Below are 18945 nucleotides of genomic sequence, written 5' to 3'. Positions count from 1 at the left end.
CCGTATCAGCCGGAACAAAGATAATAAATTCAGACCTGATCTTATTAATTTTGCAAGCCACTGAGAGAAATGAGATACTAAAATTGAAGAAAATTTTTAAAAAATGGATGGACTTCACTCAAGATTTCCCTAAAAAAGTATTAGAAAAAAGAAGAGAACTAAAAATTAAACTCATAGAAGAACGTGCGAAAGGCAATTAAAAAACGATAAATTAGTAGTGAAAGAGGGAAACCAAAACAAAGGAAAAAGAAAAAGAGACCACCTACCATCGCCAGAAAATCAGGCCAAATAATCAGTGGTTAAGAAATGAGCAATGAAAGAGGACAGGACACTTGCATTTGATTTGAAGAGACCTAGATCGAACTCTTTTTCTAATATCCCAAATCAACCTAAGTAGCAACTCAATATCAGTAATCAGATGCAGAGCAACCCCAACCCGGCTGGTCCCCATGGGGTGAGTAGACCACCCTTAGAAACACATCCATATATCGAAAATGAAATTGCAGTAAAACGTACATCCCAACATTAAATGTCAGAACACTAATAACAGATGACAGACTAGAAGAATTAAAAGAATCCATAAAGCATATAAAATGGGAGGACATTGGTACTTGTGAAGTAAGAAGAATTGGAGAAGAAATAAAAGAATATAATATTATACATGTAATGTAAAAGGGACAAAATCAGAGTAGGAACGGGTTATTCCTAATAAAAATATATTTGAAACACAAAATGTTTCTAAGGAATATCAGACAGAATTGCAATACTTAATATACAGCTATAAGCAATGTATTAGAAAGAATAATAAAAACTCAAATTGAATTGGACTGGACATACAATGAGATCGGACAAAAGAAAAATGGACATAGAACGTATTACAGTGGTACCCTAGAAATGGCAAAAGACAATGAGAACGTCAAATTAAAAGATGGGAGGACGATTTACCAACAGGATGGATAAAGTTCGCTCGAGATAGAGATATGTGGAAGAAATTGTGGGAGGCCTATGTCGAAAGATAACCTTATCAATAAAGTAATTGCTAAACATTCATATTTTATTTAATTTTACATATAGGTAGGTTACAAGAATTGTAGTGTAGTCAGAGAACGAAGGTTATTATTATTACATAATATATTATTATTTAATGCTTGTTTCTTACAAGAAAAATAATCATTTCTGTAATTAAATACCTACTAAGTGTGAAAATCCTTAAACCTTCAAAAAAAGCGCGTACACCTTCCTTAAAGGCCGGCAACGCTCCTGTGATTCCTCTGCTGTTGCAAGAGAGTGTGGGTGGCGGTGATCACTTAACAATAGGTGACCCGTACTCTCGTTTGTCCTCCTATTCCATAAAAAAAAAACTTTAAAAGCTGCTTCATAGTATCTGATATTACTTTTTGGCATTTTCTAACATTTCTACGTAACTATTATGGAGATTGAAACACTGTGGCATAATTTTTTTAGAAATTGCTACTACTAGATAGTTCACGATCATAGAAATTAGGCTTATGATTATAAATATAATTCTTATCGAAATGAGTCTATAATATTATAGTAAATTTTCATGCTTATTCATACTGAAAAGAATATTTTTTTACATTTCATAGGAATATTAAAGTATGGTCTATAAATTCGAATCGGATGATGGTATGGCTTTTTTATGGTGTTCCATAATCTACCAAACGTGTCACCTAATCAAAATTCAGACGAATCACATGAGCAAATGGGGTTCTTTGAGATTCGGGCTGATGTTGAGTAGAGCTTCAATGACGGTTTGATGGTATCTTTAACGCACCACTTGAGCCACTATTTAAAAAAAAAGAATGTTAGGCCTCTTAACACCATGTTCCATAACCAGGAAAGTTCCTTTAAGTAGTACTCAGCACCGGGACATAAAGATCCATCCACAGTAAGCCAGTTTTAGAAAGTATGACATGCTCCTGATATTATGATAATTTGGTGTCCCTAAAGCAATCCTTAATACTGGCTGAATAAAATTTTCCCATTAAGAACATGCGTATTTCAATCAATAACTGGCCTCAAGATTTAAAGGAATATGCTAAGGCCATTTTGAATAAGCTTAAAATTTTTGAACCTTTTTATTATACTACTAAATTTAATGTTTAAGCTAACGGGCACTGCAGTTATTTAAGTTTGATTTAGTTAATCAACAGAAAAAAGTTCAATGTAAGTACAAATATAATATCTTTATAATATTGTTAACATGATTAATTAACAGATGATAATACTCTGTCTAAAAGTTTATTCCACAGCAAGTCAAGAGAAACTCATTCAAACGCTACAGATCCAGGAAATTAATACATTGCAGTAGTATTATTTTTATGTTTTGTTTATGTTTTTGATTAGAAAAAATGAAGGCAAGGATGTAATTTATTTTGAAAATTTCAAACAATAACGTATAGGAAACTCATACGAAGCGTTACGTTTTAATCATGTAATTAAAATAGTTTTTATGTCCGTCTATAATCTGACAAGTGACTAGCATAGTTACATCATTATAATTATCTCTTTTTTGGTTTTAAATTATTTGTTCAAATATGTTACACTTAGCTCTTGCATATATTGCAGGCCAAATATAGCTATATTTATTTTGTTTCGAACTGATTTTTATAGTTTAACATAGATTTTTCCGTATGTTAAAAGAAATAAAATAAAGAATTAATAACTAATCTCGAGCAAAGGTCATCTAGAAAAACCCTATCGGGCAAAGCCAAATTGGCTTCGATTAAGCTGGGAGTTATAAATAGGGTATGGCAATACTTTAAGCTGGCACCCATTCTAGTACTTGTAGAATGCTAGAAGCACAGGTACGGCACCATATGCCTCATAAATAAATGCAGTGTTATTGCATTAATGCATTGCATTTATTTATGAGTTCCTCCAAGTTTAAAACTTTTTGTCTTTATCGTACTTTTGTCAAAATAGAATTACTTGACAGGTCGAAGTAATTTTAAACTTGGAGTAACTTATCACTGCGTTTAATAATAAGACAGATTGAGTTTTTCTTTCATCTCTGGTCTGACGCACTCCATTCTCAGCTTGCACTATTTGACCATGTGCAACGCAGAGCTGCTAGAATTGTCGGGGATCTAGTAGTCTGTGAATGACTAGATCTCTTGATGTTACATAGAGACGTCCCTTCAGTGTGCGTATTCTACCGCATTAGTTACAGGAAGTATCCCGAAAAGCTTTTTGAGTTGATTCCTAACACTGAATTTACCCTTCGTACGACAAATTATTATATATTCTCAACCATCTGGATGTCAGGTTCGTGGTCTGGTGTGGAATAAGCTTCCTTGTGCGGTGTTTCAAAGCTACACTACACTAGTGCCTTCAAAAAAGCGCGAACATCTTTTTAAAAGGCTGAAAACGCTCTTGTGATTCCTCTGTTGTTGCAAGAGAACGTGGGCGGTGGTGGTGATCACTTAAGAACAGGTGGAGGAGGTGGTTTACTCGTTTGTCCTCTCTCTCATAAAATAAAAGACGTATCCATGTTAAAACTTTGGCCATGCAATTTCAGTCACAATATTGAAATAAAAAAAAGACTTTAATAATAAATGTTTATTTTAAAGTATACAACAGAGTATTATTCCAAAACCAAATCATTGAGAGGCACAGCATGGAAGAATCTTTGCACAGATTCAACTACTTTGGCAGTAATTGATTTAATAACTGGTGGTCCAATTTCTTTGATGATTTCATTGCCATTTCCCTTCATTGCGTCTTCTGCTGCTTGTCCTGAAATAGTGCAAAAGTATTATATTATATTTTAAAAAATGCTGCAATTATGCGTTGCTTAGGCTAACTACGCTATCCACAACAAACTATATGGTCTCTGTATTTTTGAGAATCTGTATCCCCTTGCGTCAAATCGTAAAAATCAATCGGAAGCATTTAGAAATACGCACGCCTCATTTGATTCCTGGTTTTAGGAAGTGGTTGAACTACTAAAGTACTATTTCCCTTTGAACTTATAATACAACGAAGGCGAATAATGTAGGTATAGTTTTTAACAGATATATTCGAACACTATACAATGGTTCACAAGAAAATGCGCGGGAACGTAACGGTTCTTTCCGTACACCATTTTGAGTGGATAAACTGCTATTCATTATAGTTTCTGATTCAAAATCTGCTAGGTATAATTTTTTTTGATGTTATTTCTAGAACATAACGAGTCAAGGAAAAACATTAGGAATTTTAATAACGTAATATTTATTAAAAGCATATATCATTATTTTACGTAGCACGGAAACTTCTTGAAGTTATTATTTACCATAGCCAAACATTGGGTACATTGACTAAGCACACAATGACTATTGATAAGCAAAATGTTTTTATAGTGTTGGCGTAAATACCAATTTGGTAAAGAATAATTATCATAATTTAATAAATATTGCTTTATTTGCTATTATTGTTTATAAGTTTTACGTTGCTTATAACTAAAAATATTATTGTTGGTAAGTTAAAAATTTATCACTTATTTCTTATTATCTCGGAGTAATGAGAGAGTCGAAATTTTTGAATTTGTTACCTCATTTGTTTTTTTTTCTTTAAAGTAAATATGTCGCTTATCTTTGTATTTGAATCATACTGTGGTAATTTTTTTTTTGTGCTAAGGTTAAATGGGGTGACGGGAATGAGTTCAGTGAGTGCTGCAGAAGACACGCAATCACAATACAAATAATATAACAGTAGCATAACTCAGCGGTCTTTTCGAAATTTATACCTACATCTGGGCGGAACGCTAGGGTTGGCACTCAATAGTTTTCTCTCCCCATGATTGCTTAGCGGTCGCGTAAATCGTGTGTATGTGTGCGGGCACAATAGTATGAAGTTAAAATACAGTTCTATTACAGTATTGTGGCAAAATGAACCGACAAACTACTGGCTGACGACATTTTGATTAAATAATCGTATTTTAGTATGAATAAATCAGTGGGGGATTGATTTTTTGAAGCAAAACTTATAATATCGTACAACCATTTTTCTATACTAACAATATACTAATGACTGTTATCGTTTCATAGCTACAGCTTAACGTTACATAAATATTTTACCTAAAGCTTTGTTCCCGTTGAATAAGTTTTCAAATTTTATACTTGATTTTCCTTTTGGTTCAAAACTGTGATTCCAGCTCTCAATGTGCCAGTACTTGTGTGTACCTTTTTGTGTCTCTGATACATTCACATCTACTTTGATAAGAATATTTTCTGAAAGATAAATATTAAAAGTTTAATTTGTAATTATATGCTAACACTTCAGTCTCTATGATGCTAACAACCAATGCGTCATACAATAAAAATTTAATAATATGATTGGATCATTAAATTGAGTAGATAATCGTTTAATTGATTCTAAATGGTCACAAATTCCATAAAAAACATGAATGTATATATTGGCAAATAATATTAAAATATTACTAAGAATAAAAAATTAAATTCGTGATTGAAAGATCTACTGGATATCTACCGATTATGATGCATGGGTCAGTCGCTACTCTCCTGTTCATATTAGGGAAGGGAACAAACTCATCCCACTAAATACAAATAATATGGGTGACTATCAAATCAAATATGTGTCTGAAATAGATACATTTAAAATGTATACCTTCGTCTACGAAGCAGGAGTACAACTAATTTCAAGGTTCCAGTTCTTAGCACCATGTATGGTCTTTTTTTATGGAAAAAGGAGGACAAACGAGCGTACGGGTCACCTGGTGTTAAGTGATCACCGCCGCTCACATTCTCTTGCAACACCAGAGAAATCACAGGAGCGTTGCCGGCCATTAAGGAAGGTGTACCCACTTTTTCTTGACCTTTTACAATTTAATTGTATTCATATGAACGTTCTACCTTTATATTCCTTATTCTTTGTTTATTTTATTTTGGTTTATACCTCAAACTGGTGAACAGTTGACCGTATCGGAGGAAAACGAATTACCCACTCACCGAGCTCCTGCACAACACACCCAGAATATTCCATTAATCATATGAGACAGGCTGTCACTGCAGCCACACTAAGACTCAGTGTGAGGATAATCAGAGTAAAGGGAAGTCTATTCAATAATTCAAAAAAAACAGACGAATACACACACACACACACATACTCACGCCTTGTTCCCGTCGGGGTAGGCAGAGACAATAGAATGCCATTTGCTTCTATCCTTACAGACCTCACGCGCTTCCTCTAAATTCATTACTCTTTTCATACATGCTCGCCGGTTGCGGGTGCTTCGGACCTCTCCTTTTCTCAAAACGTCGCCAATTTGATCGACGAATGTTCAACGAGGTCTTCCGCGACCGACTTGCCCACACACACTTGCCTTATATATTTGAGGCGTCATTCTTTCTTCACTCATTCGCGTGTCCAAACCATTTAAGCATTCCTTATTCAGTCCTTGTCACAACATCCTCTTTCAAACCACAGCGCACTCGTATTACCGCATTCGGAATTCTATCAGTCAGTCTTACCCCACACATACTACGCAGTGATCGCATCTCAACTGCGTTAATTCTGCTTTTATGCTTCTTCTGCCATACCCAACTCTGACTTCCATACATTAACGTGGCGACAAGCACTCCATTATGTACAGCCATTCGCGCTTCTATTGGCACAGTCTTACCGTTTATAAAGGCATGCAGCGCTCCATTCTCACAATTTCCCGCAGTCACTCTCCTTTCAATATCACCTTCATATCTTCCGTCTCTTGTAAACATGCTACCCAAATATACGAATTCTGTAACTTGTTCTACCCTTTCATCTTCAATCGTGATAGTACACTCAGTCAACCTTTCATCCTTCTCAAATACCATCACTTTCGTCTTTCTTGCATTTACTTTCAAACCTCTTTCTTTAAAGCTCCCGTTCAAACAGTCAATCATTTGTTGCAACTCATTTACCGATGATGAAAAAATGACTTGATCATCGGCGTACAAGAGGCATTTAATACACAGCCCTTCCATATTGATTCCACATTGCATTTCTCTCACATCATTCATGCATCTATCCATGAATAGGTTGAACAACCAAGGCGACGCTACACAACCCTGTCTGACACCTTTGGAGATATCAAACCAGCCCGTATAGGCACCATTAACACGAACACAGGCTTGAGAATCCCTGTACAGAGATTTCAGAGCCCTTATCAGAAAATTGTCCACCCCATACATAGATAAGACCTACCATAATTCCTTTCTATTCACCCTATCATATGCCTTTTCCAAGTCTATGAACGCGCAATATACTTTCTGGTTTTTTGCCAGACATTTTTCAGTGATGCAGCGTAAGGAAAAGACTTGATCCGTACATCCCATTCCCTTCCGAAATCCCGCTTGCACATCCCATACCTTGTCATTAGTCACATTCATTACTCTTTCAATCAATATTCTGGCATACACTTTTCCAACAACACTAAGAAGGCTGATTCCGCGATAATTTTGACATTCCTGCTGCGAGCCTTTGCCTTTATAAATTGGGACAATCACTGCCTTCGTCCAATCGTCTGGAACTTGGCCCTGTTTCCAACATAAATTAAAAAGGTGATGCAGCGGGGTCACTATTAGTCCATCGCCAGCCTTCAACATTTCAGTCGTCACTCGATCATACCCAGCAGACTTTCCCGACCTCTTGCCTCTTAACGCTTTCATAATTTCATCCAAACCTATTTCATCACTCGGGTCCACAAACATATCTATTATCTCTTCTTGCTCTTTTTCACTTACATCTTTCTCGTAAAAGCTCTCAAAATAATTCTTCCAGCACTCTAGTATCATACTTTCTTTATGTATGACCTCACCTTGTTCATTCCTAATCAGTTTCATAGATGAATTTATATTTGTTCCCCGCGCTTCTTTCACGAGTTTCCAAAACAGTTTTATATTATCTCGGAAACTTGCGCCGAATTGTTTCTTATATTTCACCTTTTTCTCATTCCTTTTCTTCTCTATACATTCTTTAACTTTCGCTTTCACGCATCTATATTTATCCTTGATTTCTTTAACATTATCTTCATTCATACCGCCACTCGCTCTATTTGTTGCTTCTATTGCCAAGACATCCAGCCATGCTTTTTTATTTTCCTCAACCATTCTTCTAGTTTCATCATCCCACCAGTCGGCATTTTGGCATTTCTTGCGCCTTCTCTTACTCACACCGCATACATCATCAGCACATTTAATAATGTTGGTTTTAAATACCGACCATACATCATTCACACTTTCCTCATTAACATCACTCCAGCTTTTTTCTAGCCGTTCACTCAATTGCTTTTTATACATCTCTTTTACTCGCTGATCTATCAATCTTTCCACTTTTATACGTTCTAATTCAGTAGTTGACCCTTTTGATCTGTGCCGCCAGCGCTTAAACAAACCACTTATTCTGCTAATTACCAAATAGTGATCTGTGCCGACATCTGGTCCACGATAGGCTCTAGTATCCACTACTTTCATTTTTATTCTTTCATCGACTATCACAAGATCTATCATACTCCTTAACACAACATTGCCTTCCTTCTTTTGCCACGTGTACATATGTATCATCTTATGTTGAAACCACGTATTCATCACAGACAGACCCATCTCCACACATATATCTAACAAGTATACGCCGTTGTCATTCACACTCTAATCCCCAAACGTCCCAAGCACATTTTCATACCCATCACGCTTCACTCCAACCCTTGCATTGAAATCTCCAAGCATGACAATACGTTCATTCAACTTACGCAATAACTAAACCTCTCTCGTTTGTTCCCAAAATTCTTCTCTTACCGCCTTACTATGGGAAGAGTCCGGAGCGTATACACCTACCAAAAATAGAGGTGTCAGACCTACTTTCAATCGGACCCAGATAAGGCGGGGACTTACGCACTCATACTCTCGCATGCATTCTGACATTCGCTCTGAAAGAAGTATACCGACGCCTTTACTGCCATGTTCTTCATCTGGAACTCCCGACCATATTTCTGTGAACGGGCCGCGCGTCAGTATCTCTTTCCCTTTACGTTTTGTCTCATTCACACACAGCACATCTAATTTTCTTTCATTCATTAACTCGTAAATTTCATCCAGTTTCTCATTCATTCCTCCTCTAACATTCAACGTCGCAAAACGGCATTCCGATGCCCACTTTCCGCCCCGGCGAGAACAATTTGGACTTCGGTTTTGGCGTGACGTATGGCGAATATCGTCACCGCCTACAGCTGTTAGGTGCTCCCCCCAGAATACGAGGAACAGCCTCGTCCTGCAGATACAGGAGGAGGAGGGGATTCTCTGGCTCTGCCGGTACCCCCCTGGGGTACAGTTACAGTATTTTTTCCTACAGCCATGTTCCCGACGGTAATTGTTTGTTAGGCTGTATGATGTCTTTGGGGTTTGACAGCCAGCCCCTAAGCGGCGGGACAGAATACCGGGTTTATTTCAAGTTTTCCTTCTCTAAGATTGGAGACGTCAAAAGCTTGATGATATTACGGACGTCAAATACCTTAGTCGGCTTTTACGACGCCTCGGTAAGAGTGAGGGAGGTCTATTCTACTCTGCCGGATACCCCACGGCAATCTTCGAATATCTTTTATAAATCCACGAGGGAGTCCTACGAGAAAAGTGCCTGAAACGTGGTACCTCTGGCGGTGGTAGCTCAGGCTAACAACGTCATACATTTGTGATAACCACGTATTCTTGATGTATCAATCAGAGATACCGTTGGGACGCCTTGTGGAATCGTGAGTAGATACGTAGAAGCCACAGATCCGTATGAATATCTGGAGCGTGGTACCTCTGAGCCAATCATGTCATATATTTATAATTCAAAACATCCTGATGAAAACTTTTTATTAATCTACGAGAACTCTAAGAGACCCTCCGAGAACTCTACGAGAACACTGCGAGACCTTCCGAGAACTCTTCGAGAACCTCCGAAAAGCCTCATAAAACTTTATATTTTTGCAGTTCAACGAGAACTCTACGAGAACCGATGAGAATCTCAAAGGACTCTACTAGAACCACTGAGAACCCTCAGTTATAATTATAGCATTTGTGTTTATGTAACTACAACAAAGCAACTCAAGTTGATAACAGATGCACTACTCAGAAATACTTTCTATACTTGCAGGTCAACAAGAACCTACGAGAATCTGCGAGGACTCTGCGAGAACCTCCGAATCCTCTACGAAAATCTCCGAGAACTCTGCGAAAAACTACCAATCCTTACGAGAATATCCGAGAACCTCCCAATTATCTAAGAACATCTTTGAGAAAACTACAAGAATACTCAATCCTCTACGAGAATCTTTGAGAACTCTACGAGAACCTTCGACAACCTACGGTTTCAATAACAGTCGATAAGAACTAACGAGAATCTATAAGAATCCACTACAACTTACAAATACCAACCAGGCTGGTGCAGAGCGCGCACCGTATGTCAGAATGGTCGTATCGGCGCAAATACTACAAAACACCTATTTTAAGCACGTGAATAATTCAGTTTAACTAATTTTAGTTGAAATTAGTTCCTAATTTATCCTTTATTTACATTGTGATGTGAAATTATTGTAAAAACAACACGTAGAGTAGCACGTGCACTGGGTCCTATAAATACAGCCGCACGGTCGACACTTGAGTCAGTCGTGCTCGGGCCGTCGTACGGTACGGACCTTTCTCGGACGTGGTAACGCTGCCCGTTGAAATAAACGAAAGTAATAAAATACCTACTCGTGTAATTTTCTTTAGAAGAACCAATGAGTGATCTTCAGCAAGATAGCAATTGTGATGTCAACAGTAATGACGTCACACCTTTTAAAATCAATACAGAGGTTCTTTCCTCGTCATACACTATCAAATTATTTTATCATCTAATGCGATAGGGAATCATTAGTAACATTTTTTTTAAATAAAAACATTATAACAATGCCTGCCGCCCAACAAGAGAGATAATATTGTAATCTATTAAGGAATATTATTAAGAATCCCAAAATTAGTGGTATAATAATGTGAATTCCAGGAATAAAACAAATTTGTTAAGACTGCTACTCAGTTTGATTGAGATAGAAACCATTTTATTTGCGAAGTTCAGCTTCCACAACAGATTTCTAGAAAATGCACAAAATAGTTTAACTAAGAAATATAGAAGAATCGCTAGAAGACGTTTGTATGGTAAAGGCTTCTTACGGAAATGTAAATGGCTTTATATTATAATATCACACCTTGCGAATGGGACATTCACCATGAGGCTATATCTTGAAATAAGTTTTATATTAAGCAACTTTATCTAAGGATGTATAAATGTAATGAAGTAAAAACGATCGGGTAGAATCGAGTCCAACATTAATTACCTATAAATACATTTTAGTAGTTTTAGCAGAAAAGGAGTATTATAACATGTCCAAAATGGAATTTGGCTTGGAAAAAACTGCAAATCGTTGCGACTTTGGTATTTTTTTCTATGGAGAGAAAAATTATTGACTCGTATATTGAACGGGCACATGGTAATAAGAAAGAGTGGATCTAATAATCTAATCTATATTTCAGTTTCTGAATATTATAATTTAGCTATCAAAATTGAATTCCAAAAGTGGCAATAACGTGATAATCTGCCGTTCATCCTATCAGATTTGGTTCATATAGTTTTTTGTCGGTGTCTCTCAATTAGTAAGACAAATATGCAATTCATACAGATATTTTAAATTTGAATTATATTTAATGTGATGCAATGAAAAAGTATACTTACTGATATTAGCCTCGACCTTGCCATTACCTTCTATGGGCAAGATAAGAATTCGACCCTTCATGTCATAATGACCATCTAAACCAACACTGCATAACACGTTTACAAAAATTTTGGACTTCTCCAAGTCACGTCTGAAATCAAAACAAATTAATAAGTATTTATGTGATATAGAAAAAATAATTATATTTTACGACACCGATGGTTTTTTTGTATATTCCGATTAGTAGGAATATTTTCTTAATAATATCGTCGTTCAACGATCCACTTTCCACAAAGAAGGAAGGGCGTTGAATTGCGAAGTGCACTCTTCGTCCTCTTTTGTGCTCGAAGATAAAAGTAATTTCCAACGCAAGTGGCTACCGTTGGGGGTTGTTCAAAAACAATTCTTATAGTAGGTAATGGTGACATTTCAGTTAATTACACAAATATAGTGAATCAAAAAGGAATACATATTATATTTTGTACTTACTCTAACTGCTTTACCTCACAATCTTTCAAGCCGGTAACTTTTAGGTTAGTTAATTGAAATTTCAAATTTGAGTTATCAGCATCAACTTTGTCGAGCGATAGTGGGTCTAAGCTATGTGTTTTGTATTCTGGTATCCCCAATGCAAATATAGGCAGTAGAGTTTGGGCAGACTCCTTCAGGCATTTCTTGTCTTTACCTTCACATTTTGTAGTAACAGGTGGAGCTGGAAAAATTCTAGTATAGCACTAAGATCTAAGAAATTCTAAAATCTTCGATCGAATTCGATAATTTTACTTTATAAGTAAAGGTACAGTTTATTATTATTAAGGCTTAGTTATTTACTCAGTAAAAATCTACGGTTTTAGATACATTGTTTATCTCGAAAGAAAAAACAATAAACCTACGTACTTTAGGTACTATTTTTACAGTATATATATTTATAACAGCAGCAAAATACATGTTATAGTTGTTTATGAAAATTTTATTATGTTTATGAACAGATTATATATTTGAGGTATTTTCTTAATTTTGCATGCCTTATCGATGCGCGAAGATATTATGTTCTATTAGGACCTAAAAATCAAAATATTAACGTTATGTCGCAATAAATCGTACATATAACAATTATATTGAATGCTTTAACAAGCATTAACAAAGCTGTAACAAAATATTTGCCCATTTGTTGCCTAACGGCAAATATTTTGTTCCGTTTTTCAAGTCAAAATTTTTCGCACGTTTATATTTTTCTTTAAACGGAGTAGTTAGTTCCACGACTGACGCAATGCACTTCCGATGATGATTAGAAGTTGCCTCTCCTCTGAGATTTATTCGATGTATATCACGAATAACAAGGGTCCGAATAAATGATCCTTGCGCTATCCCGTTAAGTTGATAAAGTAGATATTATACTCTGGGTTACATTCGCTCTAGTTATATAGGTGTGAAAGGTGTGCCAGCATTTTTTTTAAATAAGTTTCCAAATTCAAAAATCTATAAATATAAATAAAATTTAAGGTTACGTTTAAATCATTAAAATAACAGGTTGTATAAATTGTAGTTTTTTACTTGATCTCAAATTGTTGTTGTGGATCTAGGAAAAAACTAAAAAGATATTCAACGTGACCTTCGCCTGATATTGCATTTTGACAAAGAGGTAGTTTAGGAAACTACAGACTACCTATTATTTATTAAGACTTTGGTTATGCCTTCATAAAAATAAAAAAAATATAATCAATCAATTAGGTATAAACATTGATATTAAAATGTAATTCATTACGTAGATTTAAATGAGGACAAAATAATATTATTTATTAGATTCACTTGAGCTACAATACATCCATATATATAAAAATGGAGTAGTGTATATTTCACTTTGCAGGTAAAACTGCACGTCACAGACGAATAGTGTTTGTATGTCGCAATAGGTACAAGGCTCCCATCCCTACCATTGATCTAGAAACTAGAATGTATAACAATTTTCTGATCAATATAGAATGTTTTAGAAATTCCTCCAATTACTATCAATAAGGCACAAGATCAGACGATCCTATTTTGTGGTGTTAACAAGTTAAATTAATAGTATCTTATTTATCACATGGTCATCACTATGTAGCTTTTTCACGCGTGGGATAGAAAGAAAATTTATTTGTTAATGCACCAGAATGCAAAACTGTAAACGTAGTCTATAAGAATGTATTTCAATAAAAATGCTTAGCATATCAAATATAGTAAATGATTTAAGATATTAATGTCTTAAGATATTGAAGTCGAAACAAGTAAGGTCAATAAATTAATAAGAAAAAAGATAATGAAAATTTTATATGAAAATTTGTAAAGTGAGTTGTGATACATGATTAACATCAACAAAATACTATACATTAAAAAATGATCCATCAAAGCAGGTATTCACAGCTAGTTATATTAATAAAATTAATAGATCCTGTTATTTAAGAAGGTATTTCAATTAAAACAATTTCAAATTATAATTCTCTATAACAACAAAATAAAATAAAATTAAAAAACTAATTTAAATCAATAACATAAACATAAATATAGATTAGTTCATGATCATCACCATTTCAGCCGGTAGACATCCACTGCTGGACAAAGGCCTACCCAAAGATCGCCATAACGATCGGTCCTGCGCTGCCCTCATCCAACGCTTTCCGGCGATCTTAACCAGATCGTCTGTCTATCTTGTGGGGGGGCCTACCAACACTACGTCTTCCGATACGTGGTCGCCATTCGAGGACTTTACTGCCCCAACCAATCTATCCATCAAACTATGTGCCCTGCCCACTACCAGTTCAGATTCGCAACCATTTTGCTAAATCAGTGACTTTGCTTATATTTTAGCTTATACTATAATTAATATGACTCAAGCAGATATTATTTAGCTCAAACGAAGCTTAAGTACACCAGTGCAGTTTTTACGATAATAAGGGACGAGACGAGCAGGACGTTCAGCTGATGGTAATTGAATCGCCCTGTCCCTTACAATGCAGTGCCGCTCAGGATTGTCAAAAAACCCAAAAATCCTGAGCGGCACTACAATTATTGCGCTTGTCAGAAGATCTTGCAGTCTTGAGTCGTAAGATGTCTCATTTGCCCAGTAATTTCACTAGCTACGGCCCCCTTTAGACCGAAACACAGTAATGCTTAAATCAAGCGTCAATAAATACAAGGATCGTAAAGTATTGTAATATTTCTTAATAATAACTTACCGGCAGTGACGATTACGAAGTAACAAAATGCTAAAACTAATTGCATTACCAAAAGGGAATGCATCGTAGACCTGTGTTCGTGCAACTGGAGATATATACTATAATAGTGAATGCACAATATTATTTCTCCTTTATATATGAGTATTGCTTTGTGTGTCAGAAGTCTTTTATTTTTGCAGTCACATAATAAACTTTACACGACAATGTTTTTATAAAATTAACAATATGTTTTTCATTCGCATAAGAAATTATTATTGTCAGATTCTACAAAATATGGGTAGTGCGCCGTTTTTTTATGTTTGGGTTATTTTACTTTAAGGCTGCTCCCAAGAAATGGTCGAAATAGCAAATAGTTGAAACCATTTCTTGACGGTTTATATAAAGCTTATATTTTTACAAAACATAATATATATATCTACTCAATATAAGAAGTTTTTTTTTTAAATATCATTTCTGTTTTTTAAACAGTGCGAAAAAAATCACCAAAATACCTCTAACCTTTACAGTTCTAGCGCCATTCAATCTAAATAAAAATTCTATGTAAATTTATTAATTGTGCACCAATACTATTTAACATGACATAGTTTTGTTAGTTTTGTAAATACTATTATATATTAATTAAAAATACTTCTAATTCCGATTTAAATCTATGGCGATTACTTAGCTCTGCTAATCGAGCAGAGGCGCAAGGCTGTTGGCGCATTCCCAAGCCTTAATGTCAGTCAACAACAAGCGACCCAGGTTTCCCTAAGTGATAAGTGAGAACACCCCATTATTTCATAATGCGCTACCTATCATGTTTTTAACTGAACTGAGATAAATTAATCAATGAAGACTTAATGCACAATCAACTTTTCATTCGTTCACGTCCTTTCAATTAGTGAATGGTGATTTGTTACCCCGGCGGAAGTAACTGGTACAACCCGAAATTTACTCGAATAACAAGACCAGATATGGAAAAATATGAAATGTTACCAACGATAAACACAACAACAACTCGATCAAGGCTAAGTTAAATAAGTTATTAAGATATGTTTATTTTTGAGTAACGTAATATGTCACATCTAGTTGGTCTTAAATGTATTCAAAGCTTTATTTAAATGGAAGGCAAATAAGCGTGCTGGTTGGTAGCTTGATCGTAGAAGAGGTATTCTCCCTTGCAATACCAATTTTTAACCGACTTTAAAAAAGGTGAAGGTTCTCAATTCGTCGGTATGTTTTTTTTTATGTTTGTTATCTCAGAACTTTCGACTGTGTGAACCGATTTTAAAAATTCCTTTTTTAATTGACCGCTGGTGCTTCCCGTGTAGTCTTATTGCAATTTGGTCCGGATCTGACAATGGTATCCATGAGAAAACCACAAAAGTCTACAATTTGCAACAAGTATGTGCGACAAAATTAAAAAATAACAATAATCGTTACTAGAATTAGATTAATTAATAAGATTGTATAAAATACGCAATTATTCTTATACTATTAATACCTTTTATTATGAAATAGTGTTTTTGAAGTCGGTTGTTCTTTTGTTAAAATTTTTGTGACATCATTTTTTAACAATTAATGTAATTTAATGTTTTTTGATCGATTCTTAAAGTCATTGTGAGTTTTAGTTAGTGTTCATGAATATTTTGAGTTTTGGTGAGCTTAGAAACATAGTTAAATCATTAAATTGGACTGCTGCTTAACTTTTTGTTTATAGTACCTATCTATTGCCCAAATACTACATAATATTATGTTGATACGTTTTATATATATAAAAGGTATTCCTTAAATTTAAATATTTTTCCTTAAATACGAACGCATATTATGCTGAATTGAATATAGAAGTATTTATATTCTTTCTCTGTTCGTTTCAAAGTAGAAAATCCGTCACTTTGTGATTATGATTTTGGAGTATATTTTTTGCTCATCGTATAGTGGTGTTTTTAACTATTTCGCCTCGCGAAGGACAAACAGTTAAAATTACAAAGCTGACTAATAAACTTCGCATGTCGGAGAGGCACGCGAAGAAGAAGATAGTGGTGATTGTACTTTCACTTTGTTGTGACTGACTAATGTAACCTGTAAAATTTCTGTACAAGAAATGGGCCTTTCTGGACCTTATAATAAAGCAACGAAGCTCTAGTCCTGTGGAAGGACTGTAGGAACTGGAGGACGACTGTGAGAGGTGCTGCTAGATATTCACATTATCTCGAAAGGATTTCACGCCCGTTTTATTTGTGTTGATTTGCTGAATAGCGTCACTAACACTTTAAGTGCTTTTCATTTCTAATAAATTTTTTGGTGCAAAGAAGAGACTACCTTACCTGTTCTTATAAATTAAGCATATTATCTATATTAAATTGAAAATAAACAGGAAACAAGTGTGATTCTTCTGCCCATAGGATTGCAATAGCAAGAACCAAATGGACATTAAAATAATAAAGAAAAATAATTCATAAGGCGCAATATGAATTTCATAATAAATATTACTAAGTCGCTTACAATTTTGGTTTCAAATTCCAATTTTGTAATAAAACAAAATTAACTGGTCAATTTCGGATTTTCATATACAACTATAAACATTGATTTGACATGAAAAACAAATCTAAATAAAGCATATTATAATAAAAATCAAGCTAAATGTGTTTGGTGAGTTGAGTCCAATTCACCAAATGATAAAAAACTGAAAGAAGGAGAAGTATTAATTGCGACGAGTGTGCAAAAAATAGAAAAGGAGGACAAACGAGCGTACGGGTCACCTGGTGTCCAGTGATCACCGGCGCCCACATTCTCTTGCAACACCAGAGGAATCACAGGAGCGTTGCCTGCCTTGTAGGAAGGTGTACGCGCTTTTTTGAAGGTACCCATGTCATGGAAACACCGTACAAGGAAGTTCATTCGACAGCTTTGTAGTACGTGGAAGAAAGCTCCTTGAAAACCGCTCTGTGGAGGACCGCCACACATCCAGATGGTGGGGATGATATCCTAACTTGTGGTGTGCCGTGCGAAGGTGGAATTCGGTGGCAGGAGTCAGATGAAACAGCTCTTCCCTGTGATAAATGCTGTAGAAAACACACAATGAAGCGACGTCTCTACGCAACGCCAAGTGATCCAGCCGTTCACAGAGCACCGGGTCCCCGACAATTCGATATGCTCTGCGTTGCACGCGGTCAAATGGATCGAACTGATACTGGGGTGCGCCAGACCAGAGAATACCCTAGACAGAAATAGTCCATATGTGGCCCGCCCTGCGCTGTATGACGTCCAGTTTTTTCGAAGCCAATTTGGCTTTGCTCTCCAGATGGCCGCGAGATTGGCAATTGCTCGAGATATCGAGACCCAGAATTCCGATACTAGGCAAAGTTTAATGGGAAGTTATCGAAGAGCGGTGATACGACAAATGTTTTTTTGGACAACGCGCTAAATTGAGTCTTCTGGGGGTTAAATTGGACTAGGTTAAATTTACCCCATTCCGCGACCTTCTAGAGGACTTGATAGAAGACACAAGTTTCTCCCGGCACAGGTCGACGATTTCCCGAGAGAGACCTGCATGGCCCGTGTATACGGCATCACCAGTGCTGTCGTCTGAATTGCAATGTATGTTGGAGGTGTCCAACATATGATTGATATGCAGAAGAAACAGTGTGGGAGATAGCGCACAGCCTTGGGGCACACCAGCGTTCACGGGCTTGGGATTCGAGCAATGACTGTCGATAACGACCTGTATGCTGCGCCCAGTGAGGAAGCTAGAGGTCCTCTTGCATAAGCTCTCGGGATGTCCAAATGATGGAAGTTTTGAGAGGAGCGCCTTGGGATTATTAGGATTATTTTATAGCGATAGAAATGACTGTACAATATTGTATATTTTTATGGAAAACAGCGCAAAAAAAATGCTGGGAGCGTTTCTTGCGCCGCTTCTTCTCTCTCAGAGCGCCATTTGTTTCCGAAGCGGTAGTAGTAGTAGTATCTAGTAGTTATCAGAAATGACATCAAAAAGAATTCTAAAGGAATCAACTTTGAAAA

The 18945-nt window shown here is 35.9% G+C and overlaps 1 protein-coding gene across 1 annotated transcript; it reads right to left on the bottom strand.

Annotated features, from left to right (window-relative positions):
- Positions 1-3606: 3606 nt before the first annotated feature.
- On the bottom strand, positions 3607-15202 carry LOC126975256 (protein takeout-like). The gene is made up of 5 exons (XM_050823060.1): positions 14941-15202; positions 12218-12440; positions 11749-11879; positions 5082-5234; positions 3607-3759 (listed from the first exon to the last, which is right to left on the bottom strand). Exons 1-5 carry the CDS (start codon positions 15002-15004, stop codon positions 3608-3610), a joined length of 723 nt encoding a protein of 240 aa, XP_050679017.1. The 5' UTR covers positions 15005-15202; the 3' UTR covers position 3607.
- Positions 15203-18945: the final 3743 nt, after the last annotated feature.

Source organism: Leptidea sinapis, chromosome 35 (genome assembly GCF_905404315.1).
Source record: "Leptidea sinapis chromosome 35, ilLepSina1.1, whole genome shotgun sequence".
NCBI lineage: Eukaryota > Metazoa > Arthropoda > Insecta > Lepidoptera > Pieridae > Leptidea > Leptidea sinapis.
This window is presented reverse-complemented; position numbering and strand designations above follow the sequence as displayed.

What these genes read in the sequence shown, in the direction of transcription:
- LOC126975256 (XM_050823060.1), bottom strand. Translation starts at nt 15,004, where the DNA reads ATGCATTCCCTTTTGGTAATGCAATTAGTTTTAGCATTTTGTTACTTC. An exon ending in CTTCGTAATCGTCACTGCCG is followed by an intron (nt 12,441 to 14,940) that starts GTAAGTTATTAT and finishes GAATTTTTCCAG; the next exon opens with CTCCACCTGTTACTACAAAA. An exon ending in CAAGGTCGAGGCTAATATCA is followed by an intron (nt 5,235 to 11,748) that starts GTAAGTATACTT and finishes TTTATCTTTCAG; the next exon opens with AAAATATTCTTATCAAAGTA.